Source organism: Rosa chinensis, chromosome 2, assembly GCF_002994745.2.
Source record: "Rosa chinensis cultivar Old Blush chromosome 2, RchiOBHm-V2, whole genome shotgun sequence".
Classification (NCBI taxonomy): domain Eukaryota; kingdom Viridiplantae; phylum Streptophyta; class Magnoliopsida; order Rosales; family Rosaceae; genus Rosa; species Rosa chinensis.
This window is the reverse complement of record NC_037089.1, coordinates 81,292,297-81,313,917: the sequence shown is the minus strand read 5'-3', so window position 1 is coordinate 81,313,917 and position 21,621 is coordinate 81,292,297. Positions and strand designations below refer to the sequence as shown.

The following is a 21,621-nucleotide window of genomic DNA, read 5'->3' as shown; positions in this document are numbered from 1 at the left end:
GTATATCCCCAAGAACAGCTTCAGCGTCCATGGCCTCAGAAGCAGCAACCTTGGCTTTGGAACCAAGCTCAACAAACTCCTGTATGACCCTTCCATCTTCACCAATTCTCCTTAGGACATCTGCAGCAGCACTGAACAACTGCAGCCATATCCAAATATTAGGTTCTTCCGGTCGGTCAGGAGTTTTTAAACCAACAGATATAACTGTGGTTTGCATTCAATAGCCCTAAATTATAAAACCAAAATAATAAGTGCATGGAAATTGCTTTGCATCACTTGAATTACCTGCTCATTGTAAGATCGACCATCCTTTGAGATAGCAGCTGGAAAGATATTTTCCGTATCACCTCTTGCCAGATTAACATATATGTACACAATCTTCACAGAGATGAAGAAAAAGTTAGTCAGGTATCTTCGCTCTGTAGTAACAGCATTAACATATGCAAAATTAGAATCAAAGTATCAACAAAGTAATGCCATGCGAGTGCAAACATTTCTATAGGTCAACCAGTCAACTTTGTAAAACAATGTTGCATTTCCACGTTGAATTCACAAGCACAGGTACCATGGAATAATGTTAGGAAAAACATCACTATGGAACAACATGTTCAACCTGCGTCTTATCTCAAACTAGCCCACTATCTTTATCTCAACTTGCAGACAACTTGGAGCCCAAATCCTTTTTCTTTGACCAAAACTGGAACCCAGACCTTATTTCAACATTCAGTGATAACACACTGCCACCAGGGCACTTAAATGCAAAGGTCTCACAGTAACAATCAAACCCTAAGAGAGTGATAGGTATTTCAAGCATCGTACTACCATCTAACACAAATTCCGTCATAAGATTGGGATCCAGCTCAACTTGAAGTGATGGTAATGAACCGAAGCCCCACTCCATAAGTTAGTCAGTCAATACAGGTAATTTCAGATATATATCTTCCAGCAGGCATGAAAGATACAAGTTGAAAAAAGAGTTATTGCCAACCTGCTTAAGCAATTGCTTTGGGCGGAACTCATACTTCTCCGGGTCTTTCAGACTAAGAGATTTTCTCTGAGGACCTACTAAAATGGTTATAGCTTTTGACAGAAAAAAAAAAAATCATATGTGAAAGTTGTCTTTAATAAAATGATAATCCGACGCTTAGTTCATCTAAGATAGTTGCTATCATTAATATCAAGAATAGTTTTTGCCGACGTAAATTTTATTGGTGAAAGTTGTTTCCAATAAAATTGAGAATAACTTTTGCCAAACGATTTTTAGAAGTGATAGTTGTTCTCAACAAAATTGGATGCATTTTTCGCCCTACCAATTTTTTATATGATAAATAAGGCTTCTTTCCACTACACGGCAATGACTAGATCATAGGATTCCTAGTACATTTTTACTTTGCTTGTGACATACCTAATTCGCAGAGAGACATACCGAGCAAGAAAGAACATTATTTCTTATGAGCAATGCATGTGAGTGAGTGCGCGATCTCATCACTTTATGCATTTCTTTTAAAAATATGTATGAGATTCAAAGATATAATTACTTGTTAATGACATAAACCCTAATTAATCTAACCTCTCTTTCTCCCTATGTATATAGACTGCCTCACCTGACCTCTCATACCACAACTCCCTGCATCTGGATCATCTAGCCTACCATATTATATCCATGGAAATTTCCTTATATTCCTCATGCATTGTTACCCCAAAAACAACAACCGTAGATCTTACCCAATTAACCTACTCCGACCACGCCAAATACTGATTCTAATCATTCTATACCAAACCCTTGATTCAAGTGCTACTTCTTTCTCCTCTATGTTCTCCTGAACATATTCTGGTTCTCTCCTTGCTTCTTCTTCCTCTTTTCTTTTATTCATCAGGAACCAATTAAATGGTTTATGGGGATCTTGATTCCCGCTCCCTGTTACTCTATTACATGATTTACAATTTTACATCATGGAGTTGAACAGTATTGGCAGTTTCAGATGTAACTTTGACAACAACAAAAAAAATGGTGATTGGAGTCCATCGCTTGCTAGACGTGTAGGGGCCGTGAACGTGAGACGCCGAAAACAAGGGGTTAACAAAAGCGAAGCCATGAAACACAAACTCTCCGCAATAGCATCAAACGTCCCATACTCGTCGCCGGTGCAATCTCGGTGCAATCACTTCCAGCCATCCATACTCGTAGCCGGTGCACAATCGGCGTTTCTATCCGATTTTTTTTTTAAATTTGTTTTCTTTGTAGCATCAAATCCTATAAAAAAAAATAATAATAAAAAAAAAAAATTTACCCTCTCTCTCCCAAGACCTTACTCGAGGAAGGTGAAGTTATATTTTTATCGCTTCTCTCGTATAACTAATGAGTGGATTTCTGATAATCATCATCAAATGTGATGTTATTTGTTTATTAGCCAAAGAGAAGTGGAAGGAAGATTGTTTGTTAAATCAAAGATGCATATATTTCTTTTTGAGGGAAACGAAATCAGGTTCCGAATATATTAATCAAACGACGACTCTCCGTCAAGTTAGATGGATTCAAAAAAACCCCTCCTAGGACTTCTTCACTTTTTCTTGGCCAGTAGTCGCAAATGATGTTGTTAGGGCAACTCAAAGTTTCTTCCACAATGGCTTCATTCTCCCTCATTTTAACTCGAATACCCTTATCCTTATCCCAAAGGTCGACGACTCAGTGAGCATCTCTGACTTCCGCCCTATTGCTCTTGCTAATTTTGTTTTTAAAATCATCACAAGGATTATTGCAGATAGACTTGGTCCCATAGCTTCGCGGATCATCTCCCCCAACCAGAGCGCTTTTATCAAGGGGCGCTCCATCATTGACCCCATTGTTCTTACCTCTGAATGTATTAACCTGCTGGATCATAAATGCAAATATGGAAATATGGCTATTAAGTTTGATGTTCGCAAAGCTTTTGACACCCTGGATTGGAACTTCCTGCTACGTGTCTTAAAAGCTTTCGGATTCAATGCGAACTTCGTGAGTTATATCCATGCCATCCTGAAATCAGCTTATCTATCTGTTAATGTCAATGGGCAGGCTCATGGCTACTTCACTTGCTCCAGAGGAGTCAGACAAGGTGACCCTTTATCGCCTCTTCTCTTCTGCCTTGCTGAGGAGGTGCTTAGCCGAGGGCTTTCCTCTCTTATCTCCACAAATAAGATTAAAAGTCTTGCAGCACCGTTAGGCATCTCCCCGCCTTCCCACGTGCTCTTTGCAGATGACATCATGGTGTTCGTGCAAGGTAAACCTTCTCATCTGCGGAACCTGCTTTCTTTTATGGATGAGTATGCTTTGAATTCTGGCCAGGTTATAAATAAAACGAAGTCTCATCTGTTCCTCGGGAAACATGCTTTGTTGTGGCAACATAGCACTAGCCAGATTTTGGGGATTCATGTGGACAAACTCCCCTTCACATATCTGGGAGTCCCAATTTTCACTGGCCATCCGAAACCTGAGCACCTTGTTTCAATTGCGGACAAAGTGCGCTGTAAGCTAAGCTCTTGGAAAGGTAGGCAATTATCACAAGCAGGTAGCGTACAGCTCATTTCCTCAGTGATCCATGGCATTTTGATATACAGTTTTCAAGTTTATGAATGGCCCAAGGCCTTGCTAAAGAAAGTTCAAAGATGGATCAGGAACTTCTTTTGGAACGGGGACCCTCTCAAGGATGGCTCCGCCCTTATCGCCTGGAACACAGTCTGTACCCCAAAAGAGCAGGGGGGATTAGGTCTAAAAACATCTTCACTTTGAACAGAGCCTTGCTTCTCAAAAGATGTTGGGACGTTGCCTCTCGAGCGTCCACCTCTACCAACTTTTTACATGATCGGTTTGTAAAAATTGGTTTGCAACCATACTCCTATTATAAAAAATCCTCGGTTTGGCTGGGTCTCAAGAAGCTCTGGCCACGGTTGCTGGAAGGGGTTCAGTGGCTTGTTGGTAACGGAAAATCCATTAGATTCTGGCGTGACAATTGGTTGGGGGAAACCCTTGCTTCTTCCCTCAACTATGTTCAAGAGGTTCAAAAGTTATTGAATGACAAAGTGTCTTGCTTCATTGCGAATGGCCGGTGGAACTTACCAGCAAGCTTCTGTCGCATGTTGCCTGCTCTTGCCCAGTCCATCCGCTCAATTGAGCTCCCAGAGGAGCCCTCCCCTGATCAGGTTATTTGGTCTGAAACGGCGTCTGGATCATTGTCATCCAGCGATGCTTACAACGCCTTGGATCCTTCTATGCCTGGCCCTTCATGGTGCAAGCACATTTGGCATGCTGCAATACAACCAAGAAAGAGTGTCACCACTTGGAAAGTCTTGCATGGAAAAATTCATACAGATGATTTTCTTCAGAAACGGGGTACAAGCCTGTGTTCTAGATGCCTCATTTGTGGGACAAATTCTGAATCACATATGCATCTTTTTCAGACTTGTGAGATCGCCAGTTCATTATGGCATTGGCTCCACCGCCTCTTCAGATTGCGATTCCCCCCTGGTGCGTCGCTCCATGATTTTTTCCTTTATAATTTGCTTTCCCCCCTAGATCATTCCTCCAAGTTACTGTGGTACATAGCTGTCTGCAACCTCCTTTGGTGCATCTGGCAAGAAAGGAACAAAAGAAAGTTTGATGGGGGAGCTTTTTGTCTATCAAGATTTAAGCAGTTTTTCATCCTATCACTAAGGGAATCGGCAGGGTTAATATTTGCCTCATCCTCCCTGGCATCCTCTGTAACCCCCATTTTTGGCCTACTGGGCATCTCCCCCCTCCGCCCCATGGCACCTCGATATATTCCAGTCACATGGACTCCCCCGCCAGAGAATTGGTTCAAAGCAAATTCAGATGGCTCTTTTCGTGATCCCAATCATGCTGGCTTTGGTGGTATTTTTAGAAACAGTGCGGCAGCTTTCTTAGGCGCCTTCTCTTGTAAAGCATTTGTGCCATGGGCAATCGACACTGAGTTATTAGCAGTAATGGCGGTTGTTAAAGTGGCAAGTGATCGTAACTGGTTTCCTCTATGGTTAGAGACCGATTCAATGTTGGTTATGCACTATTTCAACAATCCATCCAAGGTGCCTTGGCGTCTTCGTACTAGATGGAAAAACTGCGTTGCTTCGATTCGCCATTTGCAAATGCACATCTCCCATATCTATAGAGAAGGGAACCGTGTGGCCGACAAGCTGGCTAATTTTGGAGCCATGAACGACAGTCCAACTTGGTGGGATTCAATTCCGCCTTTCCTGATGAGCGCCTTTGGTCATGACTATTCAGGCCAGACGGACTACCGGTTTCGCTAACGGGTTCAGTGCGCTAGTTTGGTTTCTCTAATTCTCGACAGTTTGATCTCAGTTTCTCTTTTCCTGTGATCTTAATTGGTTCTTTAGCCAGTGCCTTCATGGGCTCCTTTCTGGAGTTCCAACTTGTACTTTCCTTTTTAGTTGCTTGATCTCCTATGTAACGAGCTCGGGGTTCAGGTTGTTATGTCCCCCCCGTTGCTTTCTTCCTTTATTAATTTGAACCGGGCGTGGGGCTGAGCCTCCCAGCTCGGCTGGGTTCGAGATAGTCCTAGAGAAAGCAAACAAAAACCAAACTAGCTAAAACACGAAACAAAATAAAGCGTCTACACCTGTCCAACCCTAATAGGAGGGCAGACAAGGTGAGAAAATTATTCAAAGCAAAAAAACAAAAGAAAACGCAGACCTACACAATCCCAAGCAAGCAGCTAGAACAAATTTAGCGAACAAACTGTTGACTAGATACTCCAATTGCAAGGTCCTGCTAGTTTCTCTTCTGCATCAAAGACTCCATGATTTCCATGACCACCTTCTCTGATTTTCCATCAATCCCACTAGCTTTCCTAGCCTTTTCCCCAACATTTCTAGAAAATTCCCTCACCTTCTGATTTTCCATTAGCTCCACAATCTTATTTCCTATCTCTTCACCACTTACCAACCCTTCAAGTCCCCAACCCCATTTCCTCTCCCATATCCCTAACCCTGCCTTCTCCACAATCTCAGCGTTCACGCTTTGATCGCTGTGTTGCGGCCACGCCAGCACCGGTATCCCTTCTTGGGCTGCTTCCATAACCGAGTTCCACCCGCAGTGATTCACAAACCCTCCAATGGCTGGATGTTCCAGAATTTCCTGTTGGCTTACCCACGCTTTTAATACAATTCCCTTGTTCTTTGTTCTTTCCAGAAATGACTCTCCGACCATATCTTTCACCTCTTGTATATCATCTTTATCAACTTTACTGGTCTTGAGTACCCACAAAAACCTATATCCACTTGTCTCCAACCCCTTTGAGAGCTCTCTTATCTGTGAATTTGACATAGTTGTTCTGCTTCCAAAACTCACATAAACTACAGACTGTTTTGGTTGGTTGTCTAACCATGAAAGATAGTACTTGTCTTGGTCGTTCTTGAGCTCAAAAGCTTGTAACGGCCCAATTGGGAGGATTGGTGGGAGATTAATGTTGGTTAAAGCTCTGCCATCATTGATAGCAGCTAGAGTGTCTGACTCAAAATCATGGAAGGTGTTCATTAGGATCCCTTTCGCGCTAGAAAGAGCTCGAGAGTTTTGAAGTATTAGTGATGTGAAAATATGATTTTGATTCCTAAATGGGGGAGGAATGCTTGTCATTGGCAAAGGGGTGAGGCCTTGTATGTTGACTTGAGTGAGAGAACTAATATCTGAAGTGTTTGATAAGAGAGTCGGCAGGTAAGCCGCGAGACTGAAGAACTTACATGAAGTGGGGGAGAAGATGTAGTTGGGAATGTTGAGTTGGGCAGCGATTGTTCCCATACTTGATGCTACTACGAAGTCAGAGAAGATCGCCGAGAGAGGCGGCGATGAGGAAGCGAGTGAGGGGTAGAGGAGATGGAGAGAGCGGTTGGTGGATTGCCATTGGAGAAAGAAAGGGTCGTCCATGGTGGTGGTGGTGGGATTGGAGGGAATGAGTTGGAACTCAAGATGGTTGACTTTTGGATGTTGAGAAAGGAACAAGGAAATGTGGGTCGACTCTGCTGCAGACACAGCAGGGGAGGCTGTGATCAAGGTGACCAGACAGTTTTGGGAGGAGGAGAGCATGGAAGCGAGGCGGAGGAAGGGGGTCAGATGGCCCATTCCGGCGCATGGGAATAGAGCTATGTGAGGAAGAAGAGGAAGTGCTTGAGAATCTGTTAAGTCTGACATGGTGAGTAGACTTTGTAAGCTAAAGAAGAGCAGATGTGTTTGTACTTTGTAAGCTGCAGCATTATTTATAAGCAATTAGTATGTAGGGTTTGGTGCTTCCTTAGACGCACGCTTTCACCAAACGTTCTCTAATCTCAAGCAAACGAGGGTGGAAATGAAGGATTAGGAGCTAATGCTAGAGTATTATACATTATTTGGTAGGGACGACTTGAAGTAATCTTTATGCTTTGCCCAAAAACAAAAGAAAACAGTTGGCATTAAAATCATTAACCAGAGAAGATGAGAAATGATTGGTTTTCCTTGGAAATTATTCTATGCACTAACGGTTCAAATGACCCAACACTTATAAGATGATCTCAACAATTGATATTTATAATTAATATTTTCATTAATAATCTAAGAGTGTATTTAATATAATCTAACCATCCATTTATGTCGGTGTACTGAATCCTCCCCCGGCTTTCCTCTGATATAATTTAAGCAATGGTTGAAATCATGTACTCTCTGCATCCCGAGGGATTGACTTAGCATCTAATTCTTATATAATGTTTAAGTTAGATTGTAATTTGAATTTATGTCTTTTTAATCACGATAATATTTTTTTTTCTTAAACCAATTTTTGTTTGTCATCTTTAGACATGTCTAAGCACAAGAATTACAATTACATTTTCTTTTATATACTGAAAAAGAAAAAGAAATAAAATTACAATATTTAATATGCATATATCAAAATTGCAATCTCAAGTTCTTTATTTATACATCCAAAGAAAAAAAAAACTTTTTAATTTAATTTATGATTTGTCTGAAATTTATAGTGCAATTGATGTATTGATACTCATGTTATATGATATTTTATTCTGACTTGTTACTTGGACCGTAAGTCTGTAACTAATAATTTATAATATTAAATACAAAATGTTTATTGAGAAAATAAAATTATTGAATAAATATAATTTATGCTCAACACTATAGAAACTGGCCTTGTAACTTAAAAAAAAATAAAAAAATAAAAAAATAAAAAAACATTTGTTAGTATGGGAACAATCGCTGATTATTGAGTAGTTGGGAATGTTGAGTTGGGCAGCAATTGTTCCCATACTAGACTTAAAATTATGTGACTATAGCACATCATTTTTAGCCAAAATTGCATGTTTTGACTTGTCACCAAAATTTTCATACTCTTAAATTGATAACTGACGAATCTCAAAAGATCACGGTGCAAATTTTTTTAAAGAAAATTCAAAATTTAAAAACAATAATTCATTAAAACCAAATTCTTTCGATGGGCTCCAAACGTAACTGAAGGCGCAGCCCAAATAACAATTGCTCCGATATCCGACCCGGAAGCGACGTCGTATTAATCAATCGTCCACCTCTATCCGAAATGAAAACCCCCTTTGCCTCCACAGCTCACCATACTCCACTCTCTTGCTTCGCGCCAAAATTCTCCAATGGCGACCTGCAAAACCCTAGTCCACGCTTCTCTCTCTTCAATCGGCTCCACTCTCCGACCCCAATTCATTCCTCTCCTCAATCTCCGCTTCTCCCCTCTCCTTTGCCACAACAAAGGTACTCTCTCTCTCTCTCTACAATTTCTGCACCCAAATTCACAACCATCTGATTCAATTTTGTGCCTTTAATCAATTTAGGGCTCAGAGTTTCCAATGTCACTTCTCGGCCGTACGCTTCAATTGCAGCAGCAGAAGCCGCGGACTTCACAGACGAAGCTGCTCCGTCGCCAAACGAAACCCTAGATCCATCCGAGTCACAGGACACCGTGGAGCACCTCCTCACGCACCGAGACGACGTCGTGAAGTTTATGAAAATGGAACGCCGCCCTTTACGGCCCCCACTCGGAGGCGATAGGTGGTTCCCGTACCTCGACAGATTCAACTGCGGCGGTGCTTACCTCAGCAGCGGTGAGATACTGGAAGCGGTTGATCCGTACATTATGGATGTGAGGAAGGAGAGGTTTAGGAATGTGGTGAGGAATCGGAGTTACTCGGTGTGCTTGGTGGTGGAGGGATTGGGAGATTTCGGAAATGTATCGGCGGTTTTCCGCTCCGCCGACGCGCTCGGGATTCAGTCGGTTCATGTGCTCTCTTGTGACGCATCCAAAAGGTGCAACGCCATTTGAGGTGAAAAGGGTCTGGTTTTAGTTATAAAGACTGTGCTTTTGCCCTAAATTGTTTTCGACTATGTGGTTATTTGGTAATTTAGTTTTCGGGGTTTAGCTTTCGGTGAGTAAGTTCAGTTGAATAGTTTGAAGAGGAATGTTGCCGAGATCAATTTTTAAGTTCACGTTATGTACAATGTAGCATTTAGATAAGGCCATTTAACAAAGTTGTGACCAAATCATTCATTGGATATTTTAAATGAGTCGATTTAAATTATGACTATGTTCTGTAATAAATTTCATTCTTGATGTATGAATGACTTTGTTAAGGGTAAGCTTGATCTTGTTTCAGGTACAGAGAAAATCGCCATGTCAGCATGGGAGCAGAGAAATGGTTGGATATTGAACTTTGGGACTCCACTCAAGAGTGCTTTGAGGTTCTAACATCGCGTGGTTATCGAATTGCAACAACACATGTGGGGATGGATGCGGTAATTGTCCCTTTCTTTTCCTCCTGTGGAATTTGTTTGCATGAAAAATTTGTTGAAAACTGTAGTTATGAATTCCGGGAACTCACCCTGATCCAAAAGGTTTCAAATGTAGCCTTTTTTCTGCATCAAGTGATTGATTTGTGTTGTATTTTTAGTTGTTCTGCATCTTGAAATTTGAAGCATTTGTCTGAGTAACCTTTCCATGCTATATAAGGTGTCTATTTACAACATGGACTGGTCCTGCCCAACTGCAATAGTAGTCGGAAATGAGAATAGGTACTTATGCCTTTCCTATTTACTGTTATTTAAACATCTCAGCAATATGATATCAGCCCTGCTGTGCCATCTTTTAGCTTATTCACTTGTTGTGCTGTGTGTTAAAAATAGTGTTCCGTTCCTTTTGTTAGTACCTAAGATGGAACTTTTTACATTCAGCCAAGAAATATTAGTAATATAAGCAAATCATACTTTGGATGCAACCCTATTTACATGTTCATTATGATACACAGTTGTGATTGAGATCCAACGGTGATCATATAATCTGCTTCGGTTATAGTTAATGCCTCTCTTATTTGTTCTTAGGTATTATAGTTTTCTTAATATTGAATTCCATGTGTGAATGTAGGGGAATAAGTGATGAGGCCCTGGATTTGTCAGATTTGCATTGCAGTATTCCAATGAAGGGCATGGTGGATTCTTTCAATGTTTCAGTTGCTGCAGGCATTCTCATGCACCATGCTGTTTGTGATAGAACTTCTCGCCTGGTAATGATAGTACATCTGTACATGATCCTTTACATAGGAATACATGAACTTCTTGTTTTCTTCTTTTGCACATTTCATTTTTGTGTGGAAGATAAATATGAGGCATGTTTTAAGTTGCATCTTATGAGAATAAATGCAAGAAAATAAAAAAATCATATATTTTATGCTGGCTATCGATGTTGTTTTAGAAACTCTTTACTGAAAATTTATTGCTAGAAGGGTGTAGTAACTTTTGCATTGCATATGTAAGACCAAATTCAGTTTCAGTTTTGGTATGATGCTGGAATGTGCTCCTATGGGTCAGGGCCTGTTTATTGGCTTTTCCACTGATTCGCTTTTTCTTTTGCTGGTAAAACAGCTAATAAAAAAATCTTTGAAAATTTATATCACCAAAATTGACATTATTTTTGGTGTTTACAGGGCTGTCATGGTGATCTGACATCTGAAGAGAACCAAATTCTTCTTGCTGAGTTTTCTCTGCGTCATAGCAAGAATTCAATTAGCATTGCTCATGAGTATGCAAAGCGGAAGGCAGCTCTGCTCACACCAAGGCTTTGAAAAAACAATCATCCAACTTCTGATTCTTATTGAGGAACGATCACAAACTAGGTATCTCAAAATATATGGTATGAAAGCAACTATTGACGAACAGAACACGTCAGGTATCCTCTTCAACCTCGCAAACTGCTCTTTTGAGAACTATGCCCGATGGAAAGCAAAGCTCTGTAGGACTTTGTTCTGGAAGAAGCGGTATGATGGATCCCTAGTAACCGGATCTGGAGGATCTTGTCTTTTTGGGTTAATGTATGCCATTTGGTTGTGTAATTGTTCAATGATCTCTTGATGTCTTGGTTTTATCTGTAGGACAGAATATTTACACTAGGGAATATATTTTGATGCTAATATCATAGTTGAGAAGAATTTCGATCTGCGTGCTCTTACATTTACAAATAATAATTCCTGGTATAGTGAAAAGGTGAAATATCCCCTAATTTTCCAGATTTGTATTGCAATAGTCTCAGTATTAATATTTCAGTTGCTGCAGGCAGGCCAGGCTCAAGCACCATGCTTGGTTGGTCTGTTCTGTTTGATGCTAGAGACGACTTCCAGCGATATATCCACGATATAGTGGCTGGCTGGCTGCCATCCGAAAGATACATCAGCAGTTCACAATACAAAATCATGCGACCACCAGACCATTGAATAAATTCCCAACTGATGTTGTAATGCTCATAAACTAATTGAAAAAGAAATTACATAACTTTACAGATCAGTAATAGTTTACCTACGAAAATATATTTATCCATATGATCATTTGCTCAAATCATGATTTAATCTTAGCCACCACCCCAAAAACTAATATTATATTAACAAATTTTTTTCTAATGATCTAATCAATTAGCATTTCACTAGATGTGGTTTGTATTGTTGCCTTATCACTCTGCATGCTAAGGCTTTCCCCGCGCTTCGACTGTTGCGACCTAATAAACTCTTGTATTTTTGCCTTCAAATCATTATCCGGTATCAACATGTCCGCAGTAAGATGGGAACGGTTGAATGGATCACTCTGCAAATCGTAACAGATATGTTAGCAAGAGTTGCCCGTATAACAGTATCAGCTGTATAGTAAAGAGGGGGCGATGATGTACATTATCACTAAGAAGATGCCTTTGAATGACAGGCCGGTCTACTGTGATTCTTGAAGAAGGCAAGATAACTGGATCCTTCATTAAAGTGTACTGCAAAAAAAAAAAAATACAATCAAAGTGTGCTCCAAACTATCTATCATAAAACACAAAAGATATACCTGAATTGGGTCAAGGAATTCATCTGGTATATCCCCAAGAACAGCTTCAGCGTCCATGGCCTCAGAAGCAGCAACCTTGGCTTTGGAACCAAGCTCAACAAACTCCTGTATGACCCTTCCATCTTCACCAATTCTCCTTAGGACATCGGCAGCAGCACTGAACAACTGCAGCCATATCCAAATATCGGGTTCTTCCGGTCAGTCAGGAGTTTTTAAACCAACAGATATAACTGCGGTTTGCATTCAATAGCCCTAAATTATAAAACCAAAATAATAAGTGCATGGAAATTGCTTTGCATCACTTGAATTACCTGCTCATTGTAAGATCGACCATCCTTTGAGATAGCAGCTGGAAAGATATTTTCCGTATCACCTCTTGCCAGATTAACATATATGTACACAATCTTCACAGAGATGAAGAAAAAGTTAGTCAGGTATCTTCGCTCTGTAGTAACAGCATTAACATATGCAAAATTAGAATCAAAGTATCAACAAAGTAATGCCATGCGAGTGCAAACATTTCTATAGGTCAACCAGTCAACTTTGTAAAACAATGTTGCATTTCCACGTTGAATTCACAAGCACAGGTACCATGGAATAATGTTAGGAAAAACATCACTATGGAACAACATGTTCAACCTGTGTCTTATCTCAAACTATCCCACTATCTTTATCTCAACTTGCAGACAACTTGGAGCCCAAATCCTTTTTCTTTGACCAAAACTGGAACCCAGACCTTATTTCAACATTCAGTGATAACACACCGCCACCAGGGCACTTAAATGCAAAGGTCTCACAGTAACAATCAAACCCTAAGAGAGTGATAGGTATTTCAAGCATGGTACTACCATCTAACACAAATTCCGTCATAAGATTGGGATCCAGCTCAACTTGAAGTGATGGTAATGAACCGAAGCCCCATTCCATAAGTTAGTCAGTCAATACAGGTAATTTCAGATATATATCTTCCAGCAGGCATGAAAGATACAAGTTGAAAAAAGAGTTATTGCCAACCTGCTTAAGCAATTGCTTTGGGCGGAACTCATACTTCTCCGGGTCTTTCAGACTAAGAGATTTTCTTTGAGGACCTACTAATTGCAACAAAAAATAATTGAGCATACTTGCCACCCTTTCAACCTGGAAAAACAAATAACACATGGTTTTAAATAATAATATGGTAAACTGCTTGGGGAAACTGATTATCAAAGGGTTAATATCAGGAGAGAAGATTTTACCATCTCAGGAAGTAGGAAAGGAGCTGTAATTTGTTCCGTAGTAAATGCCAACATACTCACATCTTCATTTGCTAACTTCATATCAATTCGGATAATCTGTAAAAGCACAACAGTATTCATTTGATTGGGTCTCTTAATTCATGAAAAGAACACTTACGGTAATTGTGTGTGGAAGAACAAGACAAACATTTTCTTGAGAGTGGAACAGGCGGGTTCTCTCCTGCCTCTCTTGAGCGGGTCTACGCTCCCATTCTGCGGTGTTTGACATCTCAGCCTCCAGTTCTTTGTGTTCAAGAATCTTGTTAAGACTTTCATCAAGAAGATATATACTATCATTGATCAAGAAGTTTAAGAAATTCAAATATACGCCTTTCTCTTCTTCCCTAGCAATCTGGAACAGTGTACAAGTTGGTGTAGTCAAGCACATGGCATAAAGATCAGGGTACACTGTATTGAACGTATAATCAATATTTCTAACAAGTCTTTCCATGAAATTGGTCTCTACCTGTTTCCAAGCATTTTGATGACTGGGGACTTGCCAAAGATATTCAAGAAGTTCAGCAATATTGTGACGGATGTTGAACTTGTCATAGAACTACACAACTCAAAAGCAAAACGCCAATCAACAAGACCATAAATGAAAACACAGAGTTGACTCATATATATACATATACATATATACATATATATATATATATATATCCCATTAACACACATGAACATGAGAGTACTCACCTGTGTATGAGAACCAGTGAACTCAATGTCTACATATAGTTTCAAGAGATTCCTCACAAGATACTCGAGAGACAGTTGGTGCCCTTCGAACAGGCTAGCAGCAGCAGCTGTAGCAGCAGGTGATTGATGACTGCAAATGCAGCGCAAAATTCTATAAATATCTAATTGTCATCTTCAAAATGGATAAATCAATATAAAAGGGAGACATCAAACCACCTTGGACGGGGCATCAAGCAATTCAGGACTTCAACCATCTTTGCTCTTAGATAAGGGTTCCTAATATATTCTGGACTTGCCATGAACATTATAATAAAGTTCATAAATTCATCCTGCAAAATAAAAATATATAACACGTCAAATAAAACAGCATATGAAAATGAGACTAGCGAAAATAAGAACAAAATTTGGTAAATTGCTTTATGATAAGAACGTACCAACAGGATCCCATGAAATGCTTTTGGCATCCGGGAAGCGAATATAAGCAACTCCATGGCATCTTCCACAAAATGTTCTGGCATAGATGCAAATTCCACGGGGCAAGTTGACGGCAAAGGCATTTTAAATCCACCAACCAAGCGAACTAGCCACACCACCATCAACCGGTAGAAAGAAAGAGCACGCTCTAAAAGTGGTTCATCCTGAAGACAATGATTTTTAAGAATCAGTAAAAAAATCAAACTAATACCCATATGGAAAATAAACACAATCTGCACTGAAGTCTAATAGGTTAGGCAAACTAAGTAAGAACTGCACTTAATGCGCGTGCCCACAGACAAACACACACACACAAGTAACAACTCCACTTAATGCACATTAAAACACACACATACACGCAAAGTTTGGGCATACCGTGAGTATCTGAGCTTCATGACAACGCTTTTCCTGTTTATACAACTCTAACTCTTTCTCAAGGCGAGCTATATCAATATTCAATTGAGGAGAAGGTGCCTGTCTTTTCAAGGCTTTAAGTGTATCTTCAGACCTCTGCATGTCCTGGATTGAGTAATTTTTATATGTAAATTTTCCATCAAGTATAACAAAATTTAATCAGTGAATAGTTTAAATTATATATAAGCCGTCATTTTTAAAAGCGTAGTAATCCTTGTCCTCGAATAAATAAGCACAACCCAATTACCTGTACTAGATGCTTATAGTCAGAAAGTGCCTTCAATAAACCCAGGTTGAGCACCCTCGCAGTCATGAAGAAGCATTCACAAATAAATGATTTAGATTTTTCGCCGCTTGGCTTCATGTTAGAAGGTTGAGATATATTACTGCCAGAGCTGGTGGCTTCTTGGGATTGTGAAAGGCGATTTTGACCATCACCACCAGCATTCCCGAGACTATCTTTGTTAATCCATTCAGTAACTTCTTCAGATGATGCATGTAGAGCAGTCAAACCTCTAATGTAGGTCCATAAACAATTGTTAGACATGGACAAAATCTAGAAAAGAAAAGACACACCCACTAATCAAAAATCTACTCACCTTAACTCCAGACGGTCACCATAGAATACATATTTTGGATCAATTTTGTCCCTTTTTGTTAAATTTGGATCCAGAAATGGCTCGCAAAGTCGAAGCATGACAGCACTGAGATTGACAAACATGCCAGAACTTGCACAAGAAAGAGGATCGACCTGTGACCATGAACTTACTGAGGTCATTAATAATTACTAAATTTTTAGAGAATAAGAGACCAATAGATTCCTTATTAAAACATGGACATCAGTTATCACTAGCGAAAGATTTCTGACAACACATATAATAGAAATTAGATACCTGAATATGAGCCCTTGATGAGTTTTTGTTGATAACCTCAGCAAGATACTCAAGAACACTCTCACGGGTCTCTGCATTTTTTAATAGTTTGAGGAGAACTTCTGCGAGGCCGTCATATAGACTATTCGTAAGTGTCTTTATTGTGGCGTACGAAGATCGCAGATCACTATCCTTAGAATTTTCTGAAAAGCACTGCTGCCTGGTGTTCACAACATTCGAGAGAGAATCAATGCATTGAATATGAAACCGCACGCAATAGAAAGAAAAAAAAAACTGCTTACCAAGTAAACCATATGCACATAGATCTACCAATTGCACATGTGATACAAGTCTTTTATTCAACTGAACAAGCGTAAAATCACTAGCAGTAGAGTCCTCTTATTAGATGCCAAAGTTGAGGGAAAAAAATAGAGAGGCAACAAGCAAATTGACTCCGGTACTAACATAAATAGAGTAAAGCAAGTTTAAACAACCCAAAAGCAATACACTATGTTCAGCTAAATAGAGCTTCAGTCTCCAACAGTATTCAAAAAAGCAAACCAGCATAGCATATGCAACATTATGATTCTATTCTTTTCCTATATCAATATTCCACCAACCAACCAAACAACAACATATAAAAGCACAAGCACCCCTACAATCTCATACTCATTGCTAAACACAAATAGCTAACTCACCCCACATCCGGCTGGCTCTTGAAAATAGGATGATCCGGCAGAGCACTGACATGAAAAAAAGGACCCAAAATACTAGTCCTTTCGATAACCCTCCCATTCAAGTAAACACCTTTGGGAATCCACCACGGGTGATTCACCAGACTCTTAGCCCCAGCAGGAAAGCTAACCAAATACAACAGAGCCCTCAATGGCTGCTGGAAATTCCCCAATGCCGAAACCTTGAGCACAATCTCCCTAAGCTCCTCATACAAACCCTTCAAAATTGGGTCCAAGCTATCGAAATCCGAGTCCCTAAAGAAGTCATCCAAAAACCCAGGTGGGCACTGAACTCCACTACTAGTACTAGAACTCCCTCCAAACTCATCCACCGAGCCGCTCCCCACCTCGGAAAAAACCAACGGCAGCAACGGCGACGCATTTGACGCCGTCGCCGGATCCGAACCCGAACCCGGAAACGCCTCCGGGTTCCCCAAATGGATCCTACAATACGAAACCGAAAGCTTCTTCGCCTGCTTAATCACCGACTCCATATCCGCCCTCAAGTTCTTATCTTTCATGACGGTGATTTTCCGACCCTCGTCGTAGGCGCGTCGGTAACACCCGACAAGGTACTGAAACGGCGGCTCCACGGCGGCGAAGCTACCCATTAAACGGTCGATCAGGATCGACTCCATGAGGTCGCGCGTGAGCCTCATCGGCTTGCCCTCGCTGAGAATCTCCGCCGCCGTCATCTCCAAGTAGACGACTCGCGAATTGGGCTCGGCCGGCTCCGTCAGCGAGACCTGGAAGATTCTCCGGAGGATTATGTCCTCCAGCTCTTCTTTAGACCTCTGCGGTTTTGGGGTCGACATGTCGGTCGTCTTTTTGTGCTATGTGAATCGAAATTTTTTTTTTTTTTTTGTAGAGAAAATAAGGTGGTGGGTATTTGTGGGTTTTGGGGTGGAGCTAAGGGTTAGTGAGGGAAGCCATTGTGGGAGAGTTGCAGAGAGGTTTGGGAAAGAGGACGATGATTTCACAAGACTTGGGAGTTCGGATACAAGAAAATTATAAATAACAAGTAGGAATATAATTTCCCAGATATAAACCCGAAGTGGTGTTTGGGCCTGGTTGGGTTTTTGGTACTATTGGGTATTCTGGTAGCTTCCATTGCAAATTTAAGTGTCTTGTGAACCTTAATTATCTTCCTAAGAGCTTACTCTCTCTGGATTTATATAATAAATCTATGAATTCATAATCACTCAACAACAAAATTTAATAGAAGATATCCGAGTTTAGTTTGAATATGATACATTTTATCTATATTTTGTGACCCTTGTAAACCTAGTAATGAGATCCTGGCCCAAATGCCCAATGTCACCAATATGAATTAGATTTGGTAGATTATTTTGGTTAATTCATTTCAATTACCAAATCCACAAGTCGATTAGGTTACTAAGAAAAAACATGAATTAGAGTAGGGCTGGGCATTTAAGCCCGAAAACCCGCAAACCCGGACCGGCCCGTCAAAGCCCGACCCGTACGGGTCGGGCCCAATTATTTTTTTTGTCGAAACGGTTCGGGACGGGCCTTGACTTTCAAACAAACGGTTCGGGCCGGGCCTTGTGTTTGAAAATAGAAAAAGCCCGTCAGGCCCGTATTAGACATCAAAAGACAGATGGCCATGTATTATTGGTACTAATATAGAGAGTAAAATCCTTATCATAGGATTGAACAAATAAGATTCTACTCTTCTCTCAAAAACCTAAACGTAATCTTCATCTTCCATTTCTAATATTCTACCTGATCTGAACACACAAGAGGCGCCTCCATCTACAAAGTCGAAACTGAGCTCATTCTCCTCCGCCATAGCTATGAGGCCGAGACACCAAACGGGCTCCGATCGAGACGCCGCCCAGGGTCGAGACACCGATCCTTCTCTTTCTCTCTTCACTGCACCTGCACGACGCTGCCGACGCCTTCTTCTTTCTCCCTCATAGATCGACGCACCGAGTGAGACAGCTCCCGAGACGGCGCCCAGCTCTGTCCCTCTCTCTCTCTCTCTCTCTCTTCACTTCACCTGCACGAAGCCTCCTCTCTCCCTCTCGGATCGAGACGCCGCCCAGGACTGCTCTATCCTTCTCTCTTTCTCTCTTCACTTCATCTGCCAACTCGAAGCTAGAGAATAGGAGATCGTTGTTCTTCAGGTCTGCCACTCGTTTTAGCTTCATGGGTTCCTTAGTTGATTGATAAATTTGATCACTTTTTGTGCTTATTTGGTTTGTAGCTAAACTGGGATTTGAGTTTTTGTTGAGTTCATTGCTTTTTGTATATTGTAAAAAAGGCTGCTTGTCGAGCTAAAAAATCAAAGATGGCTGCTGGTATTTGACAGCCATCTTTGATTTATTGCCTACTGCATTAATTTTTGCTTGCTTGCTGCATATTGCTATTTTATTTGCTACCTGCAGTTTCTGAAATGAATGAGTAAAGTTGATTATGTTGAGTTGCAATTATTGGTATTTGTTTATATATTAAGAGATCTGCAGTTTCTGGTATTTTTGTATATTGACTTGTTGATAATCTTGAATATTGGTATTGAAGTAGCACTTAGGAGTTAGGACAGTGAGAGTCTCAGGAGTTTGAATCTCATCAACCCAAACTTTTGCCTCCAACAATCATTACGTGCAGTCCCCATCGCTCGCTACCTCACACCCACCATCTACCACCCCCGCCATCAGTCTTAGCATCCTCAGCAGCTCAATCAGGCATTGCATCTTCTCGTAAAGTATCCTGTACTAGTGACATCTAAATTCAGGAGGTAACTGAGGCTATTTTACAAACATACAAGATGCATCGCCAATTAAAATTGCAACCAAAAAGTTATTGTGGTTTACTATCCATCAAACTAACTAATCAACTAAAGTTTACTCTTATTTTCATGCATGACTTCTGTGATAGTAGTATTGTTATCTTTATATCACACATACACAGAACCATTCAGGGCAGATTCTGATGGAATGGTATTACTATTTTCATGAGTCTGACTTGCAGACATCAGCTTTCGATCAGCCTATATGTATATATACATGTATACATATTTCCTCCCAAGGAGAGACATAATACTTATTCTGAAATTTTTTCACTATTGTTTCACAGGTATGGTTTTAGCAAAGAAGTTGTTGAGTGCCCAGGTATACATGTTTGTATTTCTAAAAAAAATTGGAAAATAAAAATAAAAATATCACGTTACATTTATGGAATGGACATAGAGGTTGATTTTCTACTATTAAATTTGATTTTAAATGTTGATATTGCATGATTGTACAATTGCGAAGGTGATGGTTCTACACATGATGCCAGTAGGCATTAATCATGCTCCTGAAAATATCTTCTCAAATTATGTTATGTGTATTGCTTGAGTTTGCCTTCTTACAGCATTTTACACCCTTAAAATTCTCATAAGCTTGCTGCTGCAGCAGAATAGGACTAGTCTAACCAAATAGATGTCAAAAGTCCTAAACCATTTAAATGACTCTTGGAACTATAAGGATTCTGTAAAGTCTGTACTTCATAAGCTAGGAAGTTGATCTACCCAGCAGAGTTTTATTGTTACTATTGAAATGATCTCACTGTTGTTTTTCATTTGACATATTACTGGTCATCGAGCATTCGGGTTTGTGGCTTTTGGTTTCTGCCTAATGATGGATGGCTATTGTAGGGAAAACTGTGGAAGCCAATTGATGATGGCTGCATTGCTGCTGGATAGGAGACTGAAAAAAATGGCTTGCTAAATTGCTGCATCTGAATTAGGACTTTAGGACTTTATATTTCATTGGATATTTGTATTTGAATTTGGACACTTTGAATTCGAATTTGCAGCTTGAACTTTGTATCTTGATATTGTGTTTTGATTCAAATCTTCAACAGCTTGAAATTTGCAACTATATATGAATGAAATCTGGATATATATATATATATATATATATATATAGCCATATAGGCATAAGCAAATGGTCAAATACAAGTTTTTGGGCCCGAAAGCCCGCAAGCCCAGCCCGAAATGAAACGGGCCGGTTCCGGGCCGGTCCCTGTTTTTGTTAAAACGGGCCGGGTCCGGGCCCAATGAAAAACGGGCCGGGTTCGGGCCCAGTGAAATTATAGTTGGGCCCGGCCCGTGCCCAGCCCTAAATTAGAGTCAATGCAGAGTTATACAGTAGGAGTATTACCGTCCATCTGACATTTTTTTCTAGCATTAATTTGTTAGGAATCAATTAGAATTTTGACAGTGCTATGAGTATTGAGAGATCTACCATATCTAATTAAATAATTCCATATGAAAATGCTTAATATATCAATAGATAGAGATGCGCTCGATAGAATCCACCATGCAAAGAGGTAAAGATAGAGTACTTGAAAGACCAAGTTCACTATATGTCTTGAAATTTTAATTCAAAACTGATCCATTGTCTAACTGGATGGAAGGAACACTTAAATAAAACCAAAGTTCTCTTGGAACAACCCTCCAAGATTGAGTTACTTCTAAATTTCATTAGCCATTGAATTAATGATAAGTTTCAATTTCAAACAAATGACACTTGAATAACTTATTGGACATAAATCAAATACAAGCAACATGAGAATTAAAATGGATTAATTAAAGTTTGCTCCAAGCCAGACGAAGTATCTTGATCACCTCTCTTCACCCATAACATTCTTGAGTTAGATTCAGGTAAATGCGATCACATGCACTCCGCTATCGACGACACATACTTTAGGGTCGGAGAAATATTACAGTCTTCAAGCAGAGCATCCATGATAAAGTTCGGTCGTTTTGGAGG

The 21,621-nt window shown here is 40.1% G+C and overlaps 3 protein-coding genes and 1 long non-coding RNA gene across 4 annotated transcripts in view; 2 read left to right on the top strand and 2 right to left on the bottom strand.

Moving 5' to 3' along the window:
* The window catches only part of LOC112190842 (tRNA (guanosine(18)-2'-O)-methyltransferase), a 31,455-nt gene extending 19,954 nt beyond the window's left edge, over nucleotides 1-11,501 (top strand). Inside the window, exons 3-7 of the mRNA XM_024330343.2 lie at nucleotides 9,164-9,322; nucleotides 9,670-9,808; nucleotides 10,023-10,084; nucleotides 10,434-10,572; nucleotides 10,993-11,501. Coding sequence (XP_024186111.1) covers nucleotides 9,164-9,322; nucleotides 9,670-9,808; nucleotides 10,023-10,084; nucleotides 10,434-10,572; nucleotides 10,993-11,130 — 637 coding nt within the window. The 3' untranslated portion in view covers nucleotides 11,131-11,501. The remainder of the gene's footprint in view (nucleotides 1-9,163; nucleotides 9,323-9,669; nucleotides 9,809-10,022; nucleotides 10,085-10,433; nucleotides 10,573-10,992) is intronic.
* LOC121051754 (UDP-glycosyltransferase 708C1-like) lies at nucleotides 5,580-7,231 on the bottom strand. Its single transcript, XM_040514929.1, has one exon. The coding sequence runs from the start codon at nucleotides 7,199-7,201 to the stop codon at nucleotides 5,786-5,788; it is 1,416 nt and encodes a 471-aa protein (XP_040370863.1). The 5' UTR covers nucleotides 7,202-7,231; the 3' UTR covers nucleotides 5,580-5,785.
* Nucleotides 11,502-11,755: 254 nt separating the features above from the next.
* Nucleotides 11,756-17,880, bottom strand: LOC112190841 (probable ubiquitin conjugation factor E4). Its single transcript, XM_024330340.2, has 16 exons — nucleotides 16,808-17,880; nucleotides 16,131-16,329; nucleotides 15,837-15,988; nucleotides 15,485-15,752; nucleotides 15,199-15,342; nucleotides 14,784-14,987; nucleotides 14,566-14,678; nucleotides 14,350-14,479; nucleotides 14,120-14,209; nucleotides 13,802-14,005; nucleotides 13,615-13,710; nucleotides 13,394-13,516; nucleotides 12,691-12,783; nucleotides 12,380-12,544; nucleotides 12,222-12,311; nucleotides 11,756-12,139 (listed from the first exon to the last, which is right to left on the bottom strand). Exons 1-16 carry the CDS (start codon nucleotides 17,656-17,658, stop codon nucleotides 11,963-11,965), a joined length of 3,099 nt encoding a protein of 1,032 aa, XP_024186108.1. The 5' UTR covers nucleotides 17,659-17,880; the 3' UTR covers nucleotides 11,756-11,962.
* Nucleotides 17,881-18,510: 630 nt separating this feature from the next.
* On the top strand, nucleotides 18,511-20,729 carry LOC112190843. Its single transcript, XR_002932622.2, has 3 exons — nucleotides 18,511-19,601; nucleotides 19,940-19,974; nucleotides 20,502-20,729. It is a non-coding gene; the product is annotated as an uncharacterized LOC112190843 (long non-coding RNA).
* The last annotated feature ends 892 nt before the right edge of the window (nucleotides 20,730-21,621 follow it).

Excerpts from the sequence above, each read along its gene's own strand:
- LOC121051754 (XM_040514929.1), bottom strand. The coding sequence starts at position 7,201 with ATGTCAGACTTAACAGATTCTCAAGCACTTCCTCTTCTTCCTCACATA.
- LOC112190841 (XM_024330340.2), bottom strand. The coding sequence starts at position 17,658 with ATGTCGACCCCAAAACCGCAGAGGTCTAAAGAAGAGCTGGAGGACATA. Across the intron at positions 12,784-13,393 it reads CAAAGCAATTGCTTAAGCAG|ATTGTGTACATATATGTTAA; the intron begins GTTGGCAATAAC and ends ATCTCTGTGAAG. Across the intron at positions 12,312-12,379 it reads AATTCCTTGACCCAATTCAG|TACACTTTAATGAAGGATCC; the intron begins GTATATCTTTTG and ends TTTTTTTTGCAG.